The 26,043-nt window shown below is 29.9% G+C and overlaps 3 protein-coding genes and 1 non-coding gene across 5 annotated transcripts in view; 3 read left to right on the plus strand and 1 right to left on the minus strand.

Annotated features, from left to right (window-relative positions):
- Positions 1-26,043, plus strand: part of LOC123004460 — a 62,092-nt gene that overhangs the window by 868 nt on the left and 35,181 nt on the right. The window contains exon 1 of one of the 2 annotated variants that reach the window (XM_044397758.1): positions 24,269-24,342. The exons of the other annotated variant lie outside the window; for it this stretch is intronic. The gene's annotated coding sequence lies outside the window, so the exon portion shown is untranslated. Of the gene's footprint in view, positions 1-24,268; positions 24,343-26,043 lie in introns of those variants that run through there. 2 annotated transcript variants of the gene reach the window in all.
- On the plus strand, positions 242-1,058 carry LOC123004462 (proteasome activator complex subunit 3-like). The gene has a single exon (XM_044397761.1). It carries the CDS (start codon positions 304-306, stop codon positions 1,027-1,029), a length of 726 nt encoding a protein of 241 aa, XP_044253696.1. The 5' UTR covers positions 242-303; the 3' UTR covers positions 1,030-1,058.
- Positions 1,050-20,253, minus strand: LOC123004461. Its single transcript, XM_044397759.1, has 3 exons — positions 19,998-20,253; positions 7,614-7,813; positions 1,050-1,626 (listed from the first exon to the last, which is right to left on the minus strand). The coding sequence occupies exons 1-3, from the start codon at positions 20,104-20,106 to the stop codon at positions 1,102-1,104; spliced, it is 834 nt and encodes a 277-aa protein (XP_044253694.1). The 5' UTR covers positions 20,107-20,253; the 3' UTR covers positions 1,050-1,101.
- Trnas-uga lies at positions 21,101-21,182 on the plus strand. Its single transcript has one exon. It is a non-coding gene; the product is annotated as a tRNA-Ser (tRNA).

Genomic DNA, 26,043 nt, shown 5'->3' on the forward strand with positions numbered 1-26,043 from the left:
GTTTTATTAAAAGAAAATTTAACAGTTAATGTAAATTTCATTTGTTTTGCTGTATCACTTGATGTTACAAGTTCAAGTGCTCTGAACTAATTTAAAAGCTTTTTAATCATCTTGTTTAAATAAAATGAGTAATGAGTGGTTAAATCATCATTCGTGATGGCCACTATCAGTTGGTTTAAGCATTTCCTTTGATGATATCATTCGCATTAAAAATTACGGGAAAAAAATGGCATTTGTTATGTCATGTGGGCAGCAACATGTCAAAAATTTTGAAACTTAAATTCTAAATTGCACGACTCAACAATGATGGCCCAACAGCACGAAAAGAAAGTTCTCCAGTACAAAGAACGTTTTAAGAAAGAGGCCGAGGAACTCCTCTTGACCGGCTTCCCCTCAACAATTCTCAAACTGAACGCTTTGATTTCGACTCCGAAATTCAAAAAACGCGATTTTAGTGATTTACATCAAAATATGGCCATAATCTCAAACCAAGACTCCGAACCGGTTACGGATAATGGTGATACTTCAACACCTCCAGTTAAAAAAGCCAGACTTGATAATTCTTCGCTAATTAAAAGTCATTTCTTCCAAACAAACAAATGTTTAATCGACTTGATCGAAAATGTTAAGCCTCACATGATCAAGCTAGTCGAAGATGCGAAAATTATGAAAATGTGGATTTCTTACATGATTCCGAAAATGGAAGATGGGAATAATTTTGGCGTGGAGATACAAGAAGAGACGCTTGCGTTGGTGCAAGCGGTGGAGAGTTCAGCGGCGGTTTTCTACGAAAGGATTTCGAAATATTTTACCACAAGAGGCAAAGTGATTAAAAACTTTTTGAAATACCCGGAGATTGAGGATTTTAAAAGAGCGGTCCAGGAGTTGGACGAGAGGGAATATCTCTCCTTTTGTTTGGTGATGTCTGAAATTAGAAACCAATATTGTGCTTTACATGATGTTTTTTTGAAAAATCTGGACAAACTCAAGAAGCCACGCTCGAACCAACTACCAGAATCATTGTACTGAAATAAATAAAATAAAACTCATTAAAAATATAAAGTAATGCTTTATTAGATAAATTAACATGAAATATGTAACCTAGAACGGTTTTTTGTCAGTTAGTTGCGAATCGGATCGGTTAAACCTCGCAATCGTTCCATACTTCTCGACACTAGCCTCACTTTTGATTTCAAAATATTTACAAATTTCGCGAACGGCACTTTGCGGACTGAAATTAGACAAATCGTGCATGGATCTCGCACGTTTCGTTCCGCTCGCCGCTTTACATGAAACATCTTCAGTACTGCGCACTTTGCGTCCTAATTTACACAACGATTCGAATAGAATGAGTTTTTCTTTGACCGGTACGTAACTTTCTGCGTTTTGACACTTTTTGAGCAAATTTTCGATGTTCTTTTCCTCAATGTTGGTGACGCAAACGGCGCATGGGTTCTCTACGGGTGGTTCGATGTAGTTCGAATTGCAGTCTTTGGAGGTTTTGCGGCCCCAATAGCTGGCCAATGTGAAGATGTCCAAATATTTCACGTCTTCGAGGGGGGTTTGGCGGATCAGCTCGATGGCGATGGTTTTTACCCAGATTTCGAAGGATCGCTCATCGGCAGTCTGAAAAAAAAACAAGAATTTTATTTGATTTAATAAGAAAGGCGTTGTGTACTCTTATTTTAATTGAAAAAAAAATATGCGATAAGTGAATCGTCATAACTTCTTGGAACGAGAAAAATTAGACTGAATATTCCTGCTAAAAAGAATTAATTTACAATTGTAAATCTGAAATTGTCACGGACAATAAATGTCCAGTTGTCTAAATTTAATTAAAAAAAATGTTAAAAATAATTTGTAGTTCTTAGAATGTTTCATAACATTAGTCTACAAAAGTGTTTAAAATTTCCCAGAAAAACTCATTTTACAAATCTATATAATATTTTTGTCCTTTAATGGGTGTAGAACCATTTTTACATCTTTAATTAAAATTATCGCTTCCTTTTGCTAAATTGCTTGCAAAAGAATTATCGATTTTTCGATTACCTACTTGAATTGCGCTATTGCAAATGCCACTTTCTATGTAAAAATTGGAAAACGTTGAGTGAAACTGTTGTTTATTGAAAGTTTCTTAAGTCATTGCTATCGGTTTGATATGTTTTTATTAAATACAGCCCATTAAGAATCCGTAAAACGTAACATACATGATGTTTCAGAAGTAACAGAAAAAAATTCAAGAGCTTTACTTTTAATTTTAATTTCTGTTGGTAGCACTGAAGCTAGTTGTTTAAATTATCTCTGAAACAACTTGTATACACAATAGACCTGAGATTATTTCATTATGTCCATTTTAAAATTATTTTCAACTATACAGTGTGTCCCAAGAATAAGTTACAATACAAACTTGTGTTTTTTTAAATGAAACACCATATGTTTCTTGGCATTTTTGGATGTAGCTTTGTAAGACAATGTTTTTACGCTTTATTAGTTGTTTTTGCTTAGTTTTAGAAATAAGACGGGTTTTTTGACGATAACATGCAACTTTTGAAAAAGTTATTATAAAAAAAACTAAGACAGCAAGAACTAATTTTTTCTTATTTCTGCAAAGAAGAAAGTACAGAAGTTAAAGCTGTTACAATTTTTTGGTGTTTTGCATTTGTAAAGAGTAAAAAATTAAGACGCTTGTTAAAAGTTAAATAACTTAAAAAATTTAAATGGAACACCCTATTTTTTATTTTTGCATATAATAGATTGATAAATTGTCTATCCGTTGATTTATCCGGAAATTGTAAAAGTCGACATAAATACTGAAATTCGAATTATTTTATTGTAAAAATAAAGAATAATGGATTCAGTTTAAAATAAATGTGATTATTATGTGATATTTCTTCCATATCTTGTGCAACTGTGCACTTTTTGGCTACTGAAACAATAATATTTTTTTTTTAAGTTTAACGTCAATTTCTTTTTAGTTAATGATTATAAACACCTAAAAGTAAATAATTTTATGCAAAAACAATAAATAGGGTACGTGTTCCATTTGAATTGAAGTTATTGAACTTTTAACGCCTTAAAAAAAACGCCTTAATTTTTTATCTTTGCAAATGCAACACACTAAAAAAGTGTTACAACCTTATAGCTTGTACCTTCTTCTTTGTGGTAATAAAAAAAATATTTCTAGATTTCTTTGTTTTTGTGTAATAAATTTTTAAAAAGTGCATGTTTTCGTCAAAAAAACCGTTTTATTTTTAAACCTGAGCAAATTCGATCAATGAATAATTAGCTTAAAAACATTGTCATAAAAATCTACGTCGAAAAATGCCAAGAAACATATGGTGTTTCGTTTAAAAAACACAAGTTTGTATTGTAACTTATTTTTGGGACACGCTGTATAGTTGAAAATAATTTTAAGCGATACCGATAGACTAGATTAGTATCTCTATTAGTATGTTGTATACATTTTTTTTTTAATTTCACTATTTAAAGGTCACTAGTGGACTTTACCAACTCGCTGGGACAACTGGGGGTATACCTACCTATACTATATAACCTTAAGTCTTTTTTTACTAGTCGACATTTTTAAATAAAAAAAATTGAAATGCGATTATAACAGGGTTGAAAGTTTGAATAAATAGTTACGTTTCCAACCTTATATCCTACATTGAATAGACACAATAAAATGAATTTTATTGAATGTTGTCAATAAGTATGTTCCTTTTGTCTGCATAAATCTTTATTAATAGTGTTATTAATTTTTTGTTTCAAAAAGTGAAACTGTTTACTTATTGAAAGTTCTTGAATAATTGCGGTAATCCTGACAGGTTGTGATGAATGATGTCACGCTTAAGAATCCATAACTCGTGCAAATAAAAAACATTTAATCGCGTGTAACAGAAGAATGTAAAAATCAATTTAATTTAATGAAGAACACCTGTTTGATCTTCAAACAGAATAAATTAAATAGGTATAAATTATTGTATTGCTACTTCAATTTGATGTGGTATAAATAATCAAAACAACAAAGAATAAATAAAAGAATGTATTATTAAATAATAATTATTAGATAATAATAAGAATGCAATAAAGTAAACAAATATTTCACATGTTATGTGATCCTCTGGTAGATGGATTGATAGTCATTGAGTGTAACAAATTAAACTTTCAATTTTCTTGTTATATAAAATCTTCTTTGTAAATTTTTTAATTAGCATTGTGCAACAACATACTTGCTCATTCAGATAAAACAATTATATAGTACTACACTATTGGAAATGTACATTTTCTAAAATTGTTTTCCTTTTAATGCACTCCAAAAATACTGTAATACAGCGTGATCATTTAGAACTGTTGAAGTTGCAACAGATTTGAAAGTATTTTTGTTAATAATTTGTAACACTGCAACCGGATACGGTTTTGCTTGACAAATACTTGATGTACAACCCCCCAAGATTGTTAAATTCATGTTAATCAGAAGCATACTCTAATGGTATCAGGATTGCCAACAGATTCATTCATTTTTTATCACTTTGTGTAACTATTTCTTAAGCTTTTCTGAAGCACAAACTTGTTTTTTATTATTTTATTTATTTGTCTTGAGACTAATAATAATAATAAATAAAATAACACGTCGTCTGTTATGAATGTTACTTGTATCATGTGATGACAGGTTCAAGTTTTGTCAACTAAAAAAATCTGATAAAAGAGAGAATTGTATGCTAATCAAGTCAAGATTGATCACTATGGAATGAAAACTGACAGCGAAATTTGTTAATCATTTGTTATTAATAAAAACTTTTCTACCCAGTCTTTAATTGCAAATTTGAAAAAAAATGTAAACAAATTTTTATTATTTGGTAGGGATGTTTTTTTTTACAATTATTTACTAAAGGTACAAAAATTTTGCCAATAAAAGCCACAAATAACATTAAACAATTTGGGATACAGCTTCCTTGTTTCATCTTCTAATAGCCTGTAGCACGCACAAAAACTTGAAAAATTATCTTTCCAACAGAAATAAATTGAGTCAAAGTGCAAAATTTCACTCTCATAACTTCGATATTTTTATAGATAGAATTTTTTTAACATTTTTTCTATGTTCCTGGTATCTTACCTTACATGGCATTTTTCTCTGGGACGCGAGTTCTGGCGCACCCTGTATTTTTTGTTTTGTACGTTTTATTACAATCTTTTTCTTTTAAACTGAAATTTTATTGCTGTTTAATTTAATTTTACTCCTAATAACCATTCTATAGAAAATTCAAATGAAATCAAATACTCGTCCCTATAATCTTACAACAATAGATTGATTGATTGATTGATTACTTTAAGCAATTTAATTATTTTGAGGAGGAAGTAATGTAACACATTTTCAGATCTTCGAAGTATTTCAAGAGAAATCTTGACTTGAAGATATATGTATGAAAGCAGACAATCTGGAACGTTGAAAACTTAATTAATTAATTATCTGATGTTAGTTAGAGAGACGGAACTGTATGACAATTTCCTGCTTCCGAATTAGAAACGTGGTTTCAATATTTCAATATTCGCGATAACAAAATTTTCAGTCAGCAGCGCAATAACAAATACTTCAATACGAAACCCACATATTTTTTTATATAGATGTGTGGGCATTTACCATTTTTGTCGAATTCTATTATTAAGAAAACTCAACAGTTGTTGATTATTATATTTAAATGAGAAAATGATCCTATGAGTACCTACAGTATACTCATGCAATCTTTTAAATACTGTTATTAATTACTTAAGATTAAAAGTTACATTTTGGTTAATTGCAAAATATTGTACCATGATAAGTTTCTAATCAAAGTGGCCTGTGATTTTGAAATAAGTTGGTAACACTGAATAATGTAAAGATAGAAATTACAGCGTGACTGTAAATGATTGTGATTTTTATCATCAAGTACCTAAACCACAAGTCTGAAATCGTAATTTGGCACAATGACTACAGCCATTGCTGTCACTTATTGATATGAAAAAGTAGAGTTTTCTGGCTCAAAATTTGTCAGTAGGGTTCAAATTCTTCTTCTACACAGAAATCAATTCAAACGTTAAAATTTTATAGTGAATTGTCATTAATTTTGGGAGCCACTGACATTGGCAACACTTGAAATAATCTAATGTTACCAATACAGTGCAGCCAATACTAAATCATTAATTTAGTCGATATAAAAAGTCACAGACTTAAAGTTTGTTTTTTTTTTTTAAATGGAAATTACCAAGTCAAAATTTTGGTGAAAAAATTGGTAGCAGCTTGTCTCCATAGCCACAAATTTTGTTTGCTCTTTGTTTTTGTCCCTAGAAATTTTTTTAAAAAATTGTGGTTATGTGTTCAAATTGAGATGTTGTCAAAATTTTGACTTTTATGAATCTTGTGTGCCCGTTTGCTCTTTGAAAGCGCTATAATTGAATACCTGAGGACAGACATCATTATCTAAGGTCTAAAGACAGGATTCAGTGCTAATAATTTTGATAGAAACATACCGCAAGTAAGTACAATGTTGTGAACAAAAATGAGATTCTTGCTACAAAAACTTTGAAAAAAAAGGATGTTTATACGGAAAAAAGTTATTTAGCAAAAGATACAAGTGGGTATTATGATGATTGGTAATAAATTTTGTGTAATATATTGAAATGAGCTCAAAGTTGATGCATTTTATAAATTCTTCTTCAGCTTTTGTTTCAAAACTGTTACTTTTTCAACTCGTTCCTCAAAAACGATGCACAAGACACTAATTTAATTGCGTTCTTTCCGAGGTTCTTTCTCATTCACGTTTATTTGGTATTCTTGTCAATTTTTTGCTAAAAATTAAGAATGTTTAGCAAACCTGCATTACAAATTGCGTCTACATTTTAACGGGCCCTTTTTCTAACWTCCTGCTTGCAAACTATTCGTTTCCAAATTTCGAAAAACTGTTAGCGGTACCAAATTTGTTCCTTTTTTTAGTGTTTCGTCTCTAAATTTTCTTAGACGGTTTTTTGTGTTGACGTTTAATGACATTGTTTTCAAATTAATTCAAAAAACCGGAATTGCCAACTTCCTTTATTAAAATTACCATGGATAAATTTACTAGTGATGCCAACGTTAAGACTGTTTGGCATTTCCATTAAAAAAAAACAGACTTTACAATATCACAATGATTCAACTAAATTACTACAAAATTGTATATTTAAAATCGGATTTATAAAATATGTTAAAAGTGTGTCAAAATTGCCCACACTTTACATTCGATTGCAATGTTTTCTTCTAATGTAATTCTTTGTTAAAGATAGTTAAAAACTTTTGTATAATCCTTGTCAGCTTTGTCTATTTTTATGTAAATTACTTAAAAGATTGAGTCAAGCGGTATGTCGACTTTTGCTTTTGCTGACCCACTTGTCATTCGATTTTTTTTCAATCAGCCCATACAAGTTTCTATTGCGATACTTCCCTTGTTTCAAAGAACTAATTGGTCCGATTGAGACCTACTAATAAGGAAAGTATGCGTTGAGTAAGCACAGTGTCCTTCTAACCGTCACAAATCACGTTAGAATTCAAGAAATGTCGTAGGATGGCACTGTTGAATAAAATAATTTTTGCAAAATTAAATTACCTGAATTGTCAGAACAACATCCTCGCCTTTACACAATGAAAGACTGTTGGGCAAAGCTCCCGCTTGAAGACTTAAATGTCTCAATGGAAGTCGGACATTTGGAGCATCTTCGATGGCGGAAATTTGCAATTGGCCGTTTCTGACAACAGCCCTTCGGGGCCACCATTTCTTGTCGTTGCCAGTTCGGACGAGAAGGTCCCCTGTTGACAAGAAAAAATCATTAAATCATTAAAAATGACCACGATCGACATTGGCCTTGATTCTTGTTTTTCTCTTCCGACTTTTGTAACAGGTGTTTGGGATTCCGACAAAATATTGCGCAGCTCTTGGGACATAACCGAGTGAATTATTATTCGAAATGGGTCTTTAGGGTTGTTGTGTTGAACACGTGTTCGTTAGGAATTCCTTAATGGCCCTGCTTTGTACAAGACTTCACGGGACACTCATTATTTTGTCGTTATGGGATGAACTGATTTTTCATTATAATTGCAAATTGGACGCGATTGAGATGTAATTGCTACAGGTTTTTTGCGTAAATATGAAGATAATTGGTTCATATTCGACCTCGATGGCCTCCATTTAAGGCTTCGGAAAAATTAAGAAAATCTGTTTTTGGTAGTACGATGGACGTGGTTTTGGACGTCACGGATTGAAAATGTTGCTAAAGGTCACAGATAACTCGTAGTAAACATAACAGATTTCTCAATGATTTTATGAATGGCAAAATACGACTTGAAAAACTTGAACATACGTACATACTTATAAATTACATTTTTTCACGTCTTGTTTGTTTAAAATATTTAAATAAAAGTTGTAATGGCATTATAAAGATCAATTTCCGCAAAATGAACAAGTTCAACAACTCATTAATCTCTATTAAACAAATTCGTGCCAAAATCTTGCTTTAATTTTTTTACAATCGAATTATAAGGTTGGTAATTACACTTTAATTCTTAATGTGTCATATTTCTAAGTAAACCAGTGATATACAAGTATTATCATTCTTTACGCGCGTGACAGTATGTACATACAGAGTGAGTCTCAATATAAGTTAAGAACTATCAATGATAGTTCTTGCCCAATAATAACGAATAGTAAAAAAAATCGAGTAAAAGGTTTTTTAGTTATTGAAATTTTGCGTCATAAAAGCACTATTCAACCATTAAATTTTAAATAATACAAATAAGAATATCATCATTTTGACCAAGCTCGGTATAGTGGTAGACATTAACTTCCTTAATTTGACATTTCATAGTGACAATGAAAAAAATAATGAGTAAAATGCAAAATAAGTTAAATCAAACTAAAGTTGTCTTAATTTTTTTGGCAATTTATCGGATTAAGTTTCTCCATAAAGAAAACAAAAATTGCATTTTACTCATTACTTACAACTTTTTTTCATTGTCACCATCGAATGTCAAATTAAAGAAGTCGATGTTAATCAGTAAGACATAATCTTGGTGAAAATAATATTATTTAAAATTTAAAAGTTGAATAGTGTTTTTACGACACAATATCTCAGTACCTAACTAAAAAACTTTTACTAGAATTCTTTTTCACTATTCGTTATTAAAGCCAGGGTTATCTATTCCCTAAGTTTATGCGTATACATTAAGACTCACCCTGCATGTACAGGGTGAATCAAGTCTTCCACCATTTACGGGACTTTTCAAATCAAGACCAAACTTCTAATAAATTTCTACATAAAAGTGGCGTTTCCATATTAATTGATTAAATTTAATTCAGATAAATTATTATTAATATTAAGTAGATTTATTTTTATGAGTGTGGTGTTGGTGGTAAAATTTGATTCTCTAATTAAACAATTTTAATTTTTCAACAGTTGGTAGCGAAATAGAAACTTAGCTGTAATGTTTGACTACAAAATTTTATATTATATTATTCAGACAAAATTGAAAATATTTTCTTGTTCAGTTTATGCAGACATTCCTCGACCTTCATAATCCCTAAAGCTGACCATTCAACAAAAACTAATGGGTGGTGTACTTTCATTTCCGGTCTCCTAAACCCTATATTTTTGACAATGTAAAAAATTCAGGTCAGATGGATTTTACAAAGATAAATTATAAAGTTAATAAAACCATATCGCTATAGGTATGATGTTTACAGTAGGTTTTATACCTGTTGTAGACAACCACTACAGGGAAATACCATTATCATGGTTTGTATCTGTGAAACAATATTTTCCAATTCTTTTTGACAGGAATGGTTTTGGATTGACGTTTCCGTATTAATTGTCAGACCACATGCAATTAAATTTCAAATCAAAGTAGACTGTGATGATGAAATAAAGTTGGCAACATTGAATAAGCTAGAAACGAAACTATGACACACGTCAATTTATTATCTTCTTTCTTGTATAAATGTTGCCAATTTAATTTCAGGAACACAGGCCACTCCAATTAACATTTTAATTGAAGAATTGTTGGACTTTCTTTACAAGAACTCCTATTTGTGACACAACAATTAGACAAAATTTAATTTAATTTGACATTTTGTGGAACACCAAATTACGTCGTTAACAAACCCGTGTCGACACAATTTTACTTTTGTATGGTAACACTGTTTTAAATCCCATAAAATGCCAATATTAGTTGTGAGTTTGGACAATTTCCGGTCATATTTCTATCACTTTTGACATTTTTTGGGTCAGCGAACTCATTTCTCCGTCTGTCTCTTTATCTGTAACACAGGTAAAACAAAATTCCAACAAAACTTTCGATCATTGTTGACGAAGTAATTGCAGTAATTGTTGGCACGATTGTACCGTTTTTTTTCTATTATGGGTTATTATCATGTGGAAAGCGAGACAATCTCATTTTTCAACTAGAAATCGATGGTGCTTTATTGTTGTAAACACTGTATCGGGGAAAAAAGTGACATTTTATATTTAATTGTCGGTTCGGACAAAACAAAAAACATAATTGCGACCATTTATGGGTAAATTGTTGTGGATATGGGTAACCTTCAACGTATTATTGAGATTGAAATTATTATAATAAGTTTCTTTGTAAAAGCTTACGTAATGAAAGTGAGTGTGTGGTAAAGGCGAATGTCGGGAAATCAATGTTATTATTATTTCCTGTGTTGATTTCTTGCAAAATAACACACGGTTTGTAAGGGTTGAAATATTTTATGGTTTTATGACCGTCTGGCTCCAAGAAAGGTAAAAATGATGGCGTCTCGGGTGGCTATGCCTGATTGACATCACGTACAAGACACCACTATCACAAGAATTTATTATCACTTGGGCAAATATGGTGGATGCGTCTATTCAAATATTAACATGACACTTATATTTGTATTTCACAATCAAAATTGGTTGCTTTGATCTTTAGTAGCAAATTAATTTTTGTAGTGGATGAACTATTAAATTTGCGATAACTCTGTACGCAATTACCGATAATTCAAGATTAGTTTAAATATTTGTAAAAACAAATTATGCACATTAGTGATAATGGTTGTATTTTTTCCGTCTTTGCGGCGCCAATGAATTTATTGCAGATCTAAATTTAATTAATTACAGGAAAATTTGCAAAATGATAAAACTCTATTTTCAAACTCGTTACGTCGATAGGAGATTTTATGTTCACTTTTGAAGTGATGGATATGTGGCGTTTTTAACATTATTATAATTATAGTGCTATTAAAGCTAGGCTAGGTGCAAGAACATGATTGATGATCAGTCATGTGAGCATTTATTCAACGTTACGTTGCAATAAGAAATGTCAAAATTGACATTTATTACACAAGCCGATTTGTGTTTTTTTTTTGATCGTGTGATATATAAATACTCAGCCCATAAAGAATGTGATATAAATCTAAATGGAATGAAAAAAGAGAACAGATTCAATAGTGTACCATTTTTGGTTTTATTTACAGAAAGAAGTAATAAATAAAAAAATACAAGTAAGCTGCAGCGTTGCCAACTGCAATTCTCCAAGTGAGGATCATACAAAAAAATCCTAAAATCTTACCTAAATGGAAACAATATGTCAAATTTTAAGCGGCAACTGTCAACTCAAAATCCATTGTAACGTTAAAATGGATTAGAAAAACAGTGGCGGCTCATGTTGCACTGATAAAAAATATCTCAATGCGTCGTCAACCGTGGTAATGGTGTTTCTCTGTTGTTCAAAAGGAAGGATTATAGATTATGGTACCTAATGTCAAAAAAAAAAACTAAATTTGAGATTTATTTTGAGGCTTTTCAAATAATGACATTGGGACCGTTTTATTAATAAAAATAATAATACTTTCATACAGGGAATTTTCAACATCGACATTTTAGAAATAAACTGGAGAGTAGTTTAAAAATGTTCGAGGAATGGGTGCTTCATAATTTGGTCATTAAAAATTCATTTGTAGATATTTCACATTTGTTTTAAATGCTATTAGGTATTACACAAGAAGTTTAGATATTGGGTGGTATTCATAAATGTTATAGTAACCTGAGTTCTATTTTTTATTAAATTAGGGCAAATGTTTGAACTAAACCTCCTAAAAATACTGAATTTTGAAAAAGAAATTCAAAAGTTGTATTACAACTAATATAAGGTGTAACAGAAGTAACACAAAAAAAGCATCTTAGCTACGTTAAAATTTGGAATTATTATAAAATAGCTCACCAATCTTCAAATAAATAATATCAAAATATGAGTACTCTTCTTTTTATTGCTATTATTTTTTTATTTTTGTTAACCTTTTGTCATCATAGTTACATTGCTCAGTAAAACAGAAAAAACAGTTTTCAAATAAAATTTTAGAATATGATGTAGTCTTAATTTTCTCAATTTCTTAAACTTGCTTAATAGTTCATTCATACTTACTTTCGCATTTACCAATTTAATCAGCGGTTTACAAATATTGAATCTCGAACAATTTTATGTTAAAAATTTAGGTTTTTGTTGTTGATTATTATTTTCATAATTTTAGAAAATTGCATTGAGGATTGAGTAGTATGTAATAATTTGCAAAATTTTCAGAAATTGCCTAGAAATGTGTGTAAAAACATGACAAAATATACACTTTTGTGCAAAAAGAAAAATTATAGGTTTCATTCCACAAATTTTGCTTGAATATCCTGGAAACTAGACACTATAATAAATATAAGCGACACTAGAAATGCTTTGTTGGCACTCTCATTAATTTCCACCACTTTACTTTTTTCTAATATTTGTCTTGGTTTTGGTGCTTTTAAATACTCCAATCTTTTATAGTGAAAAAATGTTATTTTTGACCTAGACTTGTTTATTACAGTTTCCTTCCATTATTTCAAACCCGGGAGGTTACCATTGCCATCATCCAAGGGAAAAAACACTGTAAACAGCATGTTGATATGCTTTTATTATAACGTTATTATAATTTATCACCGTGTTGTTTGCTATTTAAATAAAACCGACCTGATAAGCAGCAACTAAAGATCAACCGGAAACGACTTAAAGTCGGTTGCAATTCGTTTATTTTTTAACTAAATAAACATTTCTTTGATCGCTTGTTTAGTCCGTACTTAATTTTGTAATGGATGAAATTCTTCGCCTCCAGACTGCAGATAAACCATGTGTTACAATAAAAAACACAGAGATACAGTAAAATGTATCAACAGTAGAGCAGTTAACGAGTTTATTATTTATTGAAATAATAAAATATTTTTGTTTCCTTATCGGGTTTAAAACAATGAATTAACTGTTTTGTAAATGAGAAAATACGAGGTTAATTAATAGCTTTGTCATTGCCGCTTTGTGGTTGGAACAAAGTCACCTGGGTAAACACAGGTAGCACCTCTATTGGCGCATTATGTAATCTTTTTTATTTTTATCACTTATCAGAAATCAATTCTAAAAATATAATAATTTTAAATCCAACCATTTGCATTTCCGCCTGCATGTATTAATTACTCACATAATTACCTACGTAATTTTCAGGAAATCGATTATTTCACTTATTTTTATCGTAGGTTTTAGAAACACGTGAGAAACTCCTGTTATCAACGAAACATCAGCCAACGATGTTTTAATAGACATGAAAACTGAAAAGAGAAATTGGTTCTATTTTACGCGGAAATCTTAATCGATTCCGTCGACATTTTCATCATTTAATATATTATTTATAGAGCAGTTTTTTCGCAACAGTGTGACAATTTTTAACGCCAAATTTCCGACAGGATATCCTGAAGACATTTTGTGTTAGTTGGAACGTAAATTATGACGAGAATTTTACTTTCAACAATGGAAAAAATATTTTATAATTTGAATAAATTTTATTCAAATTTTACGTAAGCGGGAAGTTTACTTCACTTTCGATTTTTTTGTAGAAATTGTAACATAGAATAAAATTTGAAAACGCAATTAGGCGCTAAGAAGGTCAGAATCGTTTATGTCGGCTAAGTGCCATCACTGATGACCATTTATTGTCAAATGGGCTCAAGTACTTAACGCCAAATTAAGTAGAATGAAAAAAGGTCTCATTAAGTATGTATTGCAAAGCTACGAAACGTGCTTGCGACTACGAAAAAAGACTTTGTTGCTGCTAGCAACTAATCCAAGAAACCACAACGAATTTAGTTAAGTAGTTGGAATAAAAATTTTGTAGTAATCTCAAAAATTATTGCTTTAATTTATTTTTATTTTCTTCATTGTGAAATTATTTATGAAATGAAATAAATTGTCTTTTTTTGATAAACAATAAAAACTAGGTTTATTAAACCTGTTTTCGAAGAAAGAAATTGTGAGAAATTTTATTTCTTCCTAAAAATGTGTTGGAGGTGGACATGCATCAACTTTTGCATGAAAAAACGTGTCATTTCAAGCCGCCTCACCCTAAACAACCTCATCCATTATTTCATTAACCTCAACCGCCTCTTCCCTCAAAACCACTCATTTCGCTCCACTTTTCACAAGTCGCGACCCCAATCACACATCCTCAAGCACGTGTCGAGCCTAATTCTATTAGGAAATGTAAATTTTCGTTATCTGCTGTTGAGAAATAAACAAACCTTAATCTATTGTTTAAGTTTAAATGACTGGTTGTTGTTGAAAGTGTACATAGGTGCGGCAATCTTTAATTTTTTAATGGCATCACTTACACTACTACACACATCGTGTACAATCATAACATCAATAATTCATGCTGTTGTATAATAAGAAACGAGCGATGAATCCTCGATTTTTCTATTCTTTTACATGGGAAAAGATCCGCATCTCAATGCCAAGTAAAAAATCTTCAAGCGATGCAGTCGTGCTGCCGATTCGTACAAAAATAATTATTCTTGAGCAATTTTGACGCGAGTCAAGGATTCGGAGAGGTTTGCGGAAATAAGACATTAAAGATCGTGCATGTAGAAAAATAAAAATCAAGACGGAATAATGATTAAAAGCTTACGGAGGATGAATTCCGTAATGATGATAAAAAGCAACAAAAAAAGTTTAAGGACAAGGAAAAAATAAAGACAAAATAACAATAAAACTAAAGTAAATAAAGAAAGGAAACACACCTAGGTTTCTCTTTGTACTTTTAACAAAACAGTTTTTATACGTTTTTGGGTATACAGGGTGTTTCAGAACTCGGGTCCCAAGGAACAGCAAAATATGTTTAAAAAATTTTTTGTCAAAAAATTTTAAGATTTATTTTTGACATTTGACATTTTTTTATGTCTATTTAATGATACTGAAGATCTTGTATATATATGATTATTTAGTAAAGGTAAGTACAAACATTTTTCCAACAAAAGCCACAAATAATATTAAACAGAGTTACAGTTTAGGATACCGTTTCCTCTTCTAATAGCCTGTAGCAAAAACATAGAAAATTATTTTTCCAACATAAATAAATAGTCAAAATGAAAAATCTTAACTCTCATAACTTCGAAATTTTTATAGATAGAATTTTTTTAACTTTTTTTCCATGTGCCAAGTATCGTACCTTACATGATATTATTCACGGGCGCACCCTATATGTATTTAACAAATATGTACTTTCATAAAAACTTTCAAATAAATATTTGCCAGATTTAAAAAATAAATTACTAATATCATATTGTTTACTTTAATATCTACTTGTTTTGAGACTAATTTTTTTTTAATATTTAGTTATTTTGCGTGGGCGAGGATCTAATCAATTTTCGTCCACTCCCCAAACTTGTGGACAATTCGTTATAATTACAGGTAACTCCAATAAATAACTTTATAAATAATTTATGAATGAATTGTATTCGTGTTAGTCATGTTTTTTTGCTTCTCCATTGTTGTTAACATTTAATTTCGGTCGGATCGATTTTATTCGCTCTTTGACGAAAGGTGAACGAAATGTTTATAGGGCAATTTTTACAAAAAGATGAGTCTGAATTAAATATTTTTGCACAAAATATGTTTTAATCTTTTCCTGATCAAGTAGAATAACTGATAAAATGGCTGAATTAAAATAAAGATACCCAATGAAGGTCACTGGGCATGGTTATAAATATTCAATTCTTGTTTTTCTCTTCAAGACAATTGCACTTTTCGAATCTCACTAAATTAACTTTAATTTAGCACAAAAAATCTGTAACACATTTAACCTTAATCTCCGCAAGACATTACAATTTATTTAAATACAATATAGTTGCCATTCACAGCTGTGTTTTCTTCTTAGTCATGCATTTTTTAGTGTTAATTAGGAAATAATTAAAGTAGCAATTATCAGCCATTCAGATTCTGTCTTTTATTTAACGAGGTGTCAGAATTTTAAAACCACTATTTATTTCATCGTTTATTTTAATTGTTATGATGAGTAAACATGTCATTAATTGCATTTCTAATACAATGCAATTTGAATTTGCAATAAAACTGGGGAAAGTCGAACATTTTTCCACGATTTAAAACGGAAATTTATTGCTGTTTGAATTTCCGTTTGGCAGTGGAATCGATACAATTTCATTAGAGCTTTTGCCATTTCATGCATCCCTTTGAGAAAAAGCGAATTGAATAGAAGTGGAAAAGGCACGACTGAAATAATGTCAAGTTGATTATAATTACAATAATGCAGTTATTGCATTGGCAATAAGGGGTTTTGTAACGTGGTATCCATGCCTACACATTGCAAGCGAATCTGTAAAGTTTTACATCAACTGCTATCTATACTACAATCAAGTGTTTCATCAGAGTAAAACATGGGTAAAATTTAATGATTCGGTTAGTTATTCTGCACAAGATTTGATCTTTTCAATTGTATGACAAGTTTTGAGATTACGATGATGACGTGTGTTCATTTCTGAGAATTTTCGTTTATCTATGTCTGTAATTTCATTCATTTTTTATCTTTTATTTGATATGGACTGATAGGAAATTCGAAAGGGTATGATTATGCAGTCAAGAATGACATAGGAAATTCAAGACTAAACTGCATACCACTGTATCGTATTTTTCAAAACAGTGAAATTTAAGTTATTACACGAGTTTGCACTTGAAGATGCCGACTAAATTTTTTTGTAAAATTCTACGTCAAAAATGGGTTTTTTACTAAATTTACGCAATATTTTCGTTTCATGACATAATCATTTCCTTGTAACATTTTATCAATTTACTTATAATTTTATTGCCACTACCTGCTTACTTTTTGGAGTAAATAGAAATGCGTAATTTAGGAGTCAATTGTGCAAACAATATTTGAAATTTCTCGTAAACGATACGATTTTTTAAATTTAATTTAATTTTAATCTTGTAATTTTTCTATTTTACTTAGCCAAAGTTTAAAAAACAAGTTTCTATTTCTACTAGACTTTAGAATCTTAGGTCACTTGTAACATAATTGAATTTTCAAGAAGAAAATTCTGCCAGATCTAGAAAAATTGGCTCATAAGTTTTAACATTTCTGACAAACAATACGATTTTTTAATTTTTGTCGTACAATTGCGGATACGGAATTTTTGACCCCAAATTTATGTCAATTCAAAAAATGTCTATGTAAGCCACGCTTTTTGTCATTATGATGACGTTTGAAACTCAAATTTGAAAGTTTTAGGTGAAATTTATTTTTGACGTCGATTTTCTATACAATAATGACTAAATATTAGTTTCTTCAGTTTTCATTAGTTTCGTTTTTTATACAGGGTGCGCTAGAACTCGCGCCCCAGAGAAAAATTTCAAGTAAGATAGAATACCAGGAACATGTAAAGAATGGTATTAAAAAAAAATTAATGTTATTTTTGCAAACAATTAAAGTAAATTTTTACATAATCAGTAATGAAAGATCGTTTATTTATATTTTTTACTTACTACCAAATCTCAACACTTTAGTAAAATTAAAAACAAAAATTCTCTGTCAAAAAAATTTGACATTTATTTTTTGACATTTGACATTATTTATGTCTATTTAATGATACTGTTGAACTTGTATATGTTTTTTAATAATTATTTAGTAAAGCTACAAAAATTTTGCCAATAAAAGCCACAAATAACATTAAGCAGAGTTTCAGGATAAAGCTTCCTCGTTTCCTCTTTTAATAGTCTGTAGCAAAAAAACTTGGAAAATTATTTTTCCAACAGAAATATACAGGCTGCGACAGAACTCGCGCCCCACAGAAAATTTTCAAGAAAGGTAAGATACCAGAAACGTGAAAAAAATGTTTAAAAAATTCTATCTGTCAAAAAAATTTGACATTTATTTTTTGACATTTGACATTTTTTTATATCTATTTAATGATACTGATGATCTTGTATATGTTTTTTTACAATTATTTAGTAAAGGGACAAAAAATTTGTCCAATAAAAGCCACAAATAACATTGAACAGAGTTACAATTTAGGATACAGCTTCTTTGTTTCCTGTTTTAATAGCCTATAGCAAAAAAACTTGGAAAATTATTTTTCCAACAGAAATAAATAGAGTCAAAGTGCAAACTTTAAACTTGGAAATTTTAATAGATAAAATTAATTTTTTAAACATTTTTTTCATGTTTTTGGTATCTTACCTTATACGGCATTTTTCTCTGGGGCGCGAGTTCTGGCGCAGCCTGTATAGAGTCAAAGTGCAAGTTAAACTTTCATAACTTCGTAATTTTTATAGATAGAATTTTTTACATGTTCCTGGAATCTTACCTTACATGGCATTTTCTCTGGGGCGCGAGTTCTGGCGCACCCTGTATACTTAGTTCATTTGTTTTCTAGCTATCAGGATAAAAAGTACAAAAATCAAAAGTGAGGTTGTTGCACATAGCCCAGTTTTTATGTGAATCGAATGACAAATCGACCAAAATTCGGTGTCCGGTGCAATTTTACCATTTTTATTTATACGAAGTTAAAAAATAAGATTCTACCTCAGAAACCTAGGAAGTCAATTGTTCACGATTCTTATCATAACTAAATTTTTAGTTTTTACAAGACATTTTGCCAACTCTTGAAAAACTAGATCATAATAATTGATATTTCTGATGACAAACAATAAGTACTATTTTTTAATTTTTTTGTCGTATCCACCGATTTGTGACCTTATTTATTTTATTTTTTAAATTATATTTTGTGTTATTTTATTTCATTATTTTATATTTACATATTTTATTATTTTATTTATCCAAAGTTTAAAAAACAAGATTTTACTAAACTCCCGAAACCGAAGAGTCAACTGTTGACGATTCTCAAGATAAATGAATTTTTACAAGAAAACTTTTCTTGAAAAACTAATATGTGACATTTCTGACAAACGATACGATTTTTTAATTTTTTTGTTAACCCACCGAATTTTAATCTTGCAATTTTATTATTTTATTTATCCAAAGTTTGAAAAGCAAGATTTTACTAAACCTCAGAAACCTAGGATGTAGACTGTTGATGATTCTCTTCATAATTAAAGTATTACAAGAAAATTTTGTCAAATTTAGGAAAACTGGGTCATAATGGTCTGCTGCCATAGATGGTTTATCTTCATTATTAAATTTGAACTTTCCTCGATTATGTTATTTATGTCATTGCCCAATAATTAATTACATAAAATACCACAGCAACTTCCCATATTCCAATTAATTCGCAATTTAAACAATTTGGTGTAGTTCTTTCAACAAACATTATTTCTTTTTAACTGTAATTGATTAACATTGGTCTCGTATCAAAAAATTTAAATACCACTTCAATTTAAATGCTTGACACAATCGAGAGCTTTTAAACAGTAGGGGATTTGTTTTTATTTACCCTCTCTATGAGACATCAAGCTTAATTGCCTTGACGTAGGCGCCAATTAAATTTTTTCCGACAAGAGACCAGACACTCGTTAAATGGAAAGAAAACAAATTAACAAAAAGTGACCCAAAAATAAGAATCGAATTTCTAATTCTTGTGGCCAATTTGGTGGTCCGTTATTTTCCCCACAAAGCCCTCAGCCTTTCAACCCTCTTTACCTGCCAATTTTGGTTTGAAGTCAATCCATTTACTGGCGTAGCTCTTTCGCACTTCGGAGATGACTCTCGGAGGGCCATCGAACTCCCTATAGGGTGTTGCAACTAACATTTTTTCTATTGTTTTTGCGAAATGTCACACGAACACGGCCTTCTTTTCCTCGCCATGGTCGGTGAAAATGAAATATAAAAGTGCAACTTTCACGATTCGTACGAGCGCGCGCGATCACGAGGACTAAACAGCTGCCTGTCGACGATGTCCCAAGGCACTCTGATTATTATGAGTGGGACCGTTGGGACCCCCTCTCTCCAAGAAAGACTTAGATAAGGGACGGCTTATTGTCTGAGTACGATTTATTGCGACGACACTGGACTACCTGTCATTTATCGTCGAATGTCTGAGATAAAGACGAATTTTTTACTGGTGATGTGGGGAACTGTTGTGTAATTGAATTGTCTTGGGAGAAAATTGGTTTATTGTGGATGTAAATGAACTCGGGATGAGTTGAATTTTGCAAGGAAATGGCGGTCTCAGGGGGCTTTGAACGGTAATTGCTGGGATATTACGATTTTAGAGATGTTCAAACAAAAAAATAGAGAAAGTTGATCATGTAAAAAAATACTTTCAAAATTTTAGTGAAAGCCCTATTTGAAATACACTTTTAGGAACATAACTAAAAATTTGTAGCTCTTTCTGCATTAAATAACTGACTAATTGTTTAATTTATTCTGTACTCAATGTTAAAGAGTGCTTTTATCAACTAATTTCAGTAGATAAAGTAGTCTTTTACTGTCTAGTGAAATAAAGTAATTTTTATCTACTGTTTATATTTTATCAATTAATTTCAGTAAATAAAGTAGTTTTTAATCGTCTAGTGAAATAACGTAATTTTTATCTACTGTTTATATTTAAGAAATTCTGGTAGGTGAGTACAAAATAAAACGATTTCGTCACTCGTTAACTTAACTTTTTCACTCGTGGATAAACAATTTCTTTATTGTCTTGTATGATAAATAACTATCATTTTTAATAATCTGAAAAATAAATAAAAACTAAGAAATTTTGCGTGGACGTTATATGCCAACAGTGTCTACAAACTAGGCAAGCTGCGGTGTCCGAGTGGTTAAGGAGATGGACTTGAAATCCATTGGGTTCTGCCCGCACAGGTTCGAATCCTGTCCGCAGCGCATCTACTTTTTTTGTTTTTTTTTGCCATTTAGTTAATTTGAATGAAAAAATCTACGTTAGATTATTTACTTCTTAAGCAACAACAAATTAATCAATAATAAATAAAGGTCAGTTTTATTCAAATTTACTTAATGCATAATTCATCTTGAACTTGGAATATATTACATATCTCCATGTTGCCTTTCAAGACTAAATTCTGTAACTAAATGTTACAAACAAGATATATAAGTAATGACGTATGAAGAAAAATAATACGCAAAAGGTGGTTAGTGTATTTATTGATATTTGCAGAAAGATTTTTCAGGTTTTTACGCTTTAAATAAATAACAACTGTTTTTTTTTACTAATTGAAGGTCGAATTTTGTAGAAAAGAAATTAGTAAAAAATATCTACAACTAAATCCTTACCCTTTAACAAAAATTATGTTAATTTATTGTATGTGCATACAAAAATTTGTATTAACATTACTGCAATTTTTGTTAAGTAAAAGATAAATACATAAACGTTTTATATTTAAGAAAAAAAATTTTTGTTTCAAATTTTTTAAGGATTTTAAGGAAAAAAAATCTTTTTTACGCTTCCGAAAACAGCTGTTTTAGAGACTCATTTGAGTCCCTAAAATGAGGCTTTTCCGGACTCATAGTACGTAAAATGGTTGTTTTAGGTACTCGGTTCCCAAAAACAGTTTTTCCGGACTAAAAAATAAAATTGTATACTAGGTGGCAAAATGTTTTTAATTAATAAGAGGTGTGAATTCGTGTCTTGGGAGCTTTAACAAAAAAATGTTGTACAACAACCTCACCTCGTCCGGAAACAGTAACGACTCGTCCGCAAAAACTGTGTTTTAGATACTTGTAACAAAAATAACTATTTTGATTAAAGTAAAAATAACAATAGGTTTCGAAAAAAATTTGAAAAATATTTTATTCTTGATAGAACATCACATTTTTATAGTACTTTAGCACTCATCAATTAGTTTTTTCAAAAAATAAATAGTTTAAGCAAAAAGCGTTTGGTTCCATACTTTTTATTCATCTGGTATACAGAGTGCGCCAGAACTCGCGCCCCAGAAAAAAATGTCATGTAAGGTAAGATACCAGGAACATGGAAAAAACGTTAAAAAAATTCTATCTATAAAAATTTCGAAGTTATGAGAGTTTAAATTTTGCACTTTGATGACTGTATTTATTTTTATTGGAAAAATATTTTTTCAAGTTGTTTTGCTACAGGCTATTAGAAGAAAAAACAAGGAAGCTGTATCCTAAATAAATTGTATGTAATTTGTAGCTTTTAAGGGCAAAATTTTTGTACCTTTACTAAATAAAAATAAAAAGACGTATACAAGATTACTGGTATCATTAAATAGCCAAAAAAATTTAAAATGTAAAAAAATAAATACCAAAATTTTTTGATAATTAGAATTTTTAAACATTTTTTCCATGTTCCTGGTATCTTATCTTACTTGAATTTTTTTTCTGTGGGGCGAGTTTTGACACACCGTGTATACAAACGAACAAATAACACTTTATAAACACTAACTAATCAAGAATATTATAATAAAGTCACTGGTGTGTAAATTGACTTGTTTTATTATAAGATACTTATTTGCGGTTTCACATGTTTTTATTAGTATTAGTATTATTTTCTGTGGTTTAGTACAAAGAAAATGGATTGTTTGTGATCTTTAGTTAAGCAAGAGAGCAAGAAATCAAAAGCTATTAAAGGTTACTATTAAATACATATTTTTTACAATAATTCAAATTAAACACAATTTATGTTGGGTTAACTGTTTTTTTTTATTTTTGCCTTTATCTTATTTATAACTTATCACTCTTATCAGCTTGTCACTTTGATTATTATTTTTACATACCTACTTTGAGCATTAATTTTTTGGAGTAATAATTATACCGGGTGTTTCGTCTTTATTGTTACAAATTGAAATAGGTCATAGAATATTCAGTTTTAACACAAAAGTTTCTTATAAACATATATTAATTGAAAAATACTGTATAAGGGAGCTAAATTCCCTGAAACGGATACGTTTTTTTCCAATATTTCAGAAACTATTTTAGATAAAATTTGGTACAGTTAACAACTTTTATACACCTAAACAAATTTATAGATTAAATATCAAGTATTTTAATGAGTAGGGCCCTAAACTGAGCTAGCTTAGGGTAAAAGTACCCTATACTTATTTTGGCTGAAGTTTCTTGCCACTTTCAGCAACAAAATCCTAAATTTCATAGTTTTTCACAAAAAACGTCTCCAGCGTTGTTTGCATACAACTTACCGTTTTTGAGTAAAATCAACTTAAAATGTTAAAATGTTACAGATTATACCTAAACACGATTAAAAAATTAAATTTTCTTTTACGTTATTCTCCTCTAGTTTTTGCCTTTGAAAAATTATCTATTATTAAATTATTCTGAAATAATGTCCATTAAAAAACTTACCTCTTTGAGAAGGTGTAGCTTCCTTACAAAGTACCTATTTTTCGTTACATGTTCATAGGAAACTTTTGTCTTAAAATTGAATATTCTATCTGTTTAAATTTGTAACAATATTTAAAAATACCCCGTATATATTCTAATTGTATTAGAAAAATAAGTACTTACTTCTTAGAATACTTCATCTTTTCTTATTAAGTTAAGATCGGCGCAGTGATATAATTCCATAAACAATATGTTTATTTATCGAAAATTTCCTCGTTCTAATTTTAAAATATAGTCCAGTTTAATTAATTCTCATCTATTGCTTTGAATTAATTAAAATATCGTTTATATTAACAATTAAAAAAAATCGTAAATTACTTGTACGTTGAAAACTTAATTGGCCTCGTCTGTCCATTGTCCATAAAACCGCTTTTAATGTTGTCATAAAAGTCTTAGAAAGTGGTTTGAAAGTTTTTAATGTCCATTTTGTACACTATTTAACCGCGACTGGGATATATTTATGTCAACATTAATCGTTATTATTATTACAGTTGTTCTCTAGAAAAAAATAAAAATTTTGGTTTTTCGTGGTGACACATTTTATGATAAATTATTTTCCTTTTCAGATTAAACACACCTACCTCTTAAAGACGTCACATCTCGCCTGTGACGTCACGATTGCAGGGGTTGAACGTCACGTGATCGCGCCACCCCCGCAAACCTGCCGGTATTGAATTTGTCCTGTGGGAATCTTTGACAATGTTGAATATATCCACCTTCTAGTAACTTTTGCGACTTATTTTTCGCAAGCTAAGGACTGAACATTGGATCTGTTTCACGTTCAATACCTTATTGAAGCGGATGATAATTCTTTAAAAAGAAAAAGCAATTTAATAAATAAACAAAAACCAAAATAATAATTCATGCAAATGAAAACTTAATGTTGATGGTTTATTATTTTTAAGAAGATTATTTTTGGGGTTGAATGTATTGCTATTGTCATTACTTTTTGTGTTAGATACTTACTGAAGTTGCAAAATGAGCATTTTAATGACATTGTTAAAATATTTGTCCATCTACTAAATGTTTTTATTATTGTCAAAATTATAGTGATTATTTTTATAATTCATGGGGAATAAATTTTTAATACATACTGTCTATATATAATGTGTAAATACCAATCAGATTTATGTTAAATAATAATTTTTGCATACTTCTTATATCTAAATATAACTCGTCATGAGTGTACAGTTTTAGTTCTGTGATGGCAATGATTCTAAACAGTTTTTAATTACAAGTTACGTACATAAAGCGATGTCATTGACCACTCTATACAACACTGAGATAATTTCTTTAATGTTATTTAGTTGTATCTTTAGTCATTTGTCAGTGGCAAATGATTAATTCGACTACAGTTAAAAATGTCAAAAAATGTAAGGAATGATTAAAGAAATGGATTTTGAACTAATGCATCTTTTGTGATTTATTTTGACTATTTTTCCTTGTAAAATTTCAACCGTTCTACTCGTGTGCTAAATTATCGCCAATTTGATTGAATGAATCTCAGAAATTTAGAAGATTTGACTGACATTTTTTTCTAATTCATCACAATAAAAATATTATTTTTGTAAATTTTGTTCAGGAAATAGCCTGCAAAATACCCTTCGTGCATGCCAAATTGATTCTAATTTTGTCGAGTGCACTTACAATTTGGCTTGCACTCGAGATATTACTATTGAAAATTGCAAATTAGTCAATTTTATTTACAGTAAGCTGCAACTAATACTACAACAACCTGTCACCAGATGTCTGTCACCAAAATAAATATTTATCAACAAAGGAAATCCTTTAGTGTTGAAAATTAATACAAAAAATCATTTATTATCTCAGACTAACATACACTTGAGTGCAAAAAAAAACGCAAATTGATTTTTTATAATGTAATTTGGCCTGTTAATAAATGCCAGTTTTTTGAAGTTGTCAAACTTCTATCAAGTTTTTCAATATCGTTTTTAACACTGACTATGTCACTATACTGGCAAGACTACCAAATACGACCTTTTTTTTTGATAGTTTTGTAACCTTTTTCACACTATGTAAATCTCTGAAAATTTGACAATTTTATTTTTGATAATTTGCGTATTTTTGCACTCAAGTGTAAGTGTTTTAAAATATAAATAACAAAATTTACAACAGTTATTAACTAACTGATAATAACTATACAGAATGTCCGGAAAGTTGCGCACCTCCGTGACACTGTATCATCGGGCGATGTCCTAGACAACAAGAAAAATGTTTAAAAAAATCTATAAAAATTTCGAAGTTATGAGAGTTTAAATTTTGCACCTTGACTCTATTTATTTCTGTTGGAAAAATAATTTTCCAAGTTTTCTTGCTACAGGCTATTAGAAAAGAAAACAAGAAAGCT

Source organism: Tribolium madens, unplaced genomic scaffold, assembly GCF_015345945.1.
Source record: "Tribolium madens isolate multiple individuals breed KSU strain unplaced genomic scaffold, Tmad_KSU_1.1 Scaffold_1;HRSCAF=32;Tcas5.2_LG8, whole genome shotgun sequence".
Taxonomy (NCBI): domain Eukaryota; kingdom Metazoa; phylum Arthropoda; class Insecta; order Coleoptera; family Tenebrionidae; genus Tribolium; species Tribolium madens.

Excerpts from the sequence above, each read along its gene's own strand:
- LOC123004462 (XM_044397761.1), top strand. The coding sequence starts at position 304 with ATGATGGCCCAACAGCACGAAAAGAAAGTTCTCCAGTACAAAGAACGT.
- LOC123004461 (XM_044397759.1), bottom strand. The coding sequence starts at position 20,106 with ATGTTAGTTGCAACACCCTATAGGGAGTTCGATGGCCCTCCGAGAGTC. Across the intron at positions 7,814-19,997 it reads CTTCAAACCAAAATTGGCAG|GGGACCTTCTCGTCCGAACT; the intron begins GTAAAGAGGGTT and ends TCTTGTCAACAG. Across the intron at positions 1,627-7,613 it reads ATGTTGTTCTGACAATTCAG|ACTGCCGATGAGCGATCCTT; the intron begins GTAATTTAATTT and ends TTTTTTTTTCAG.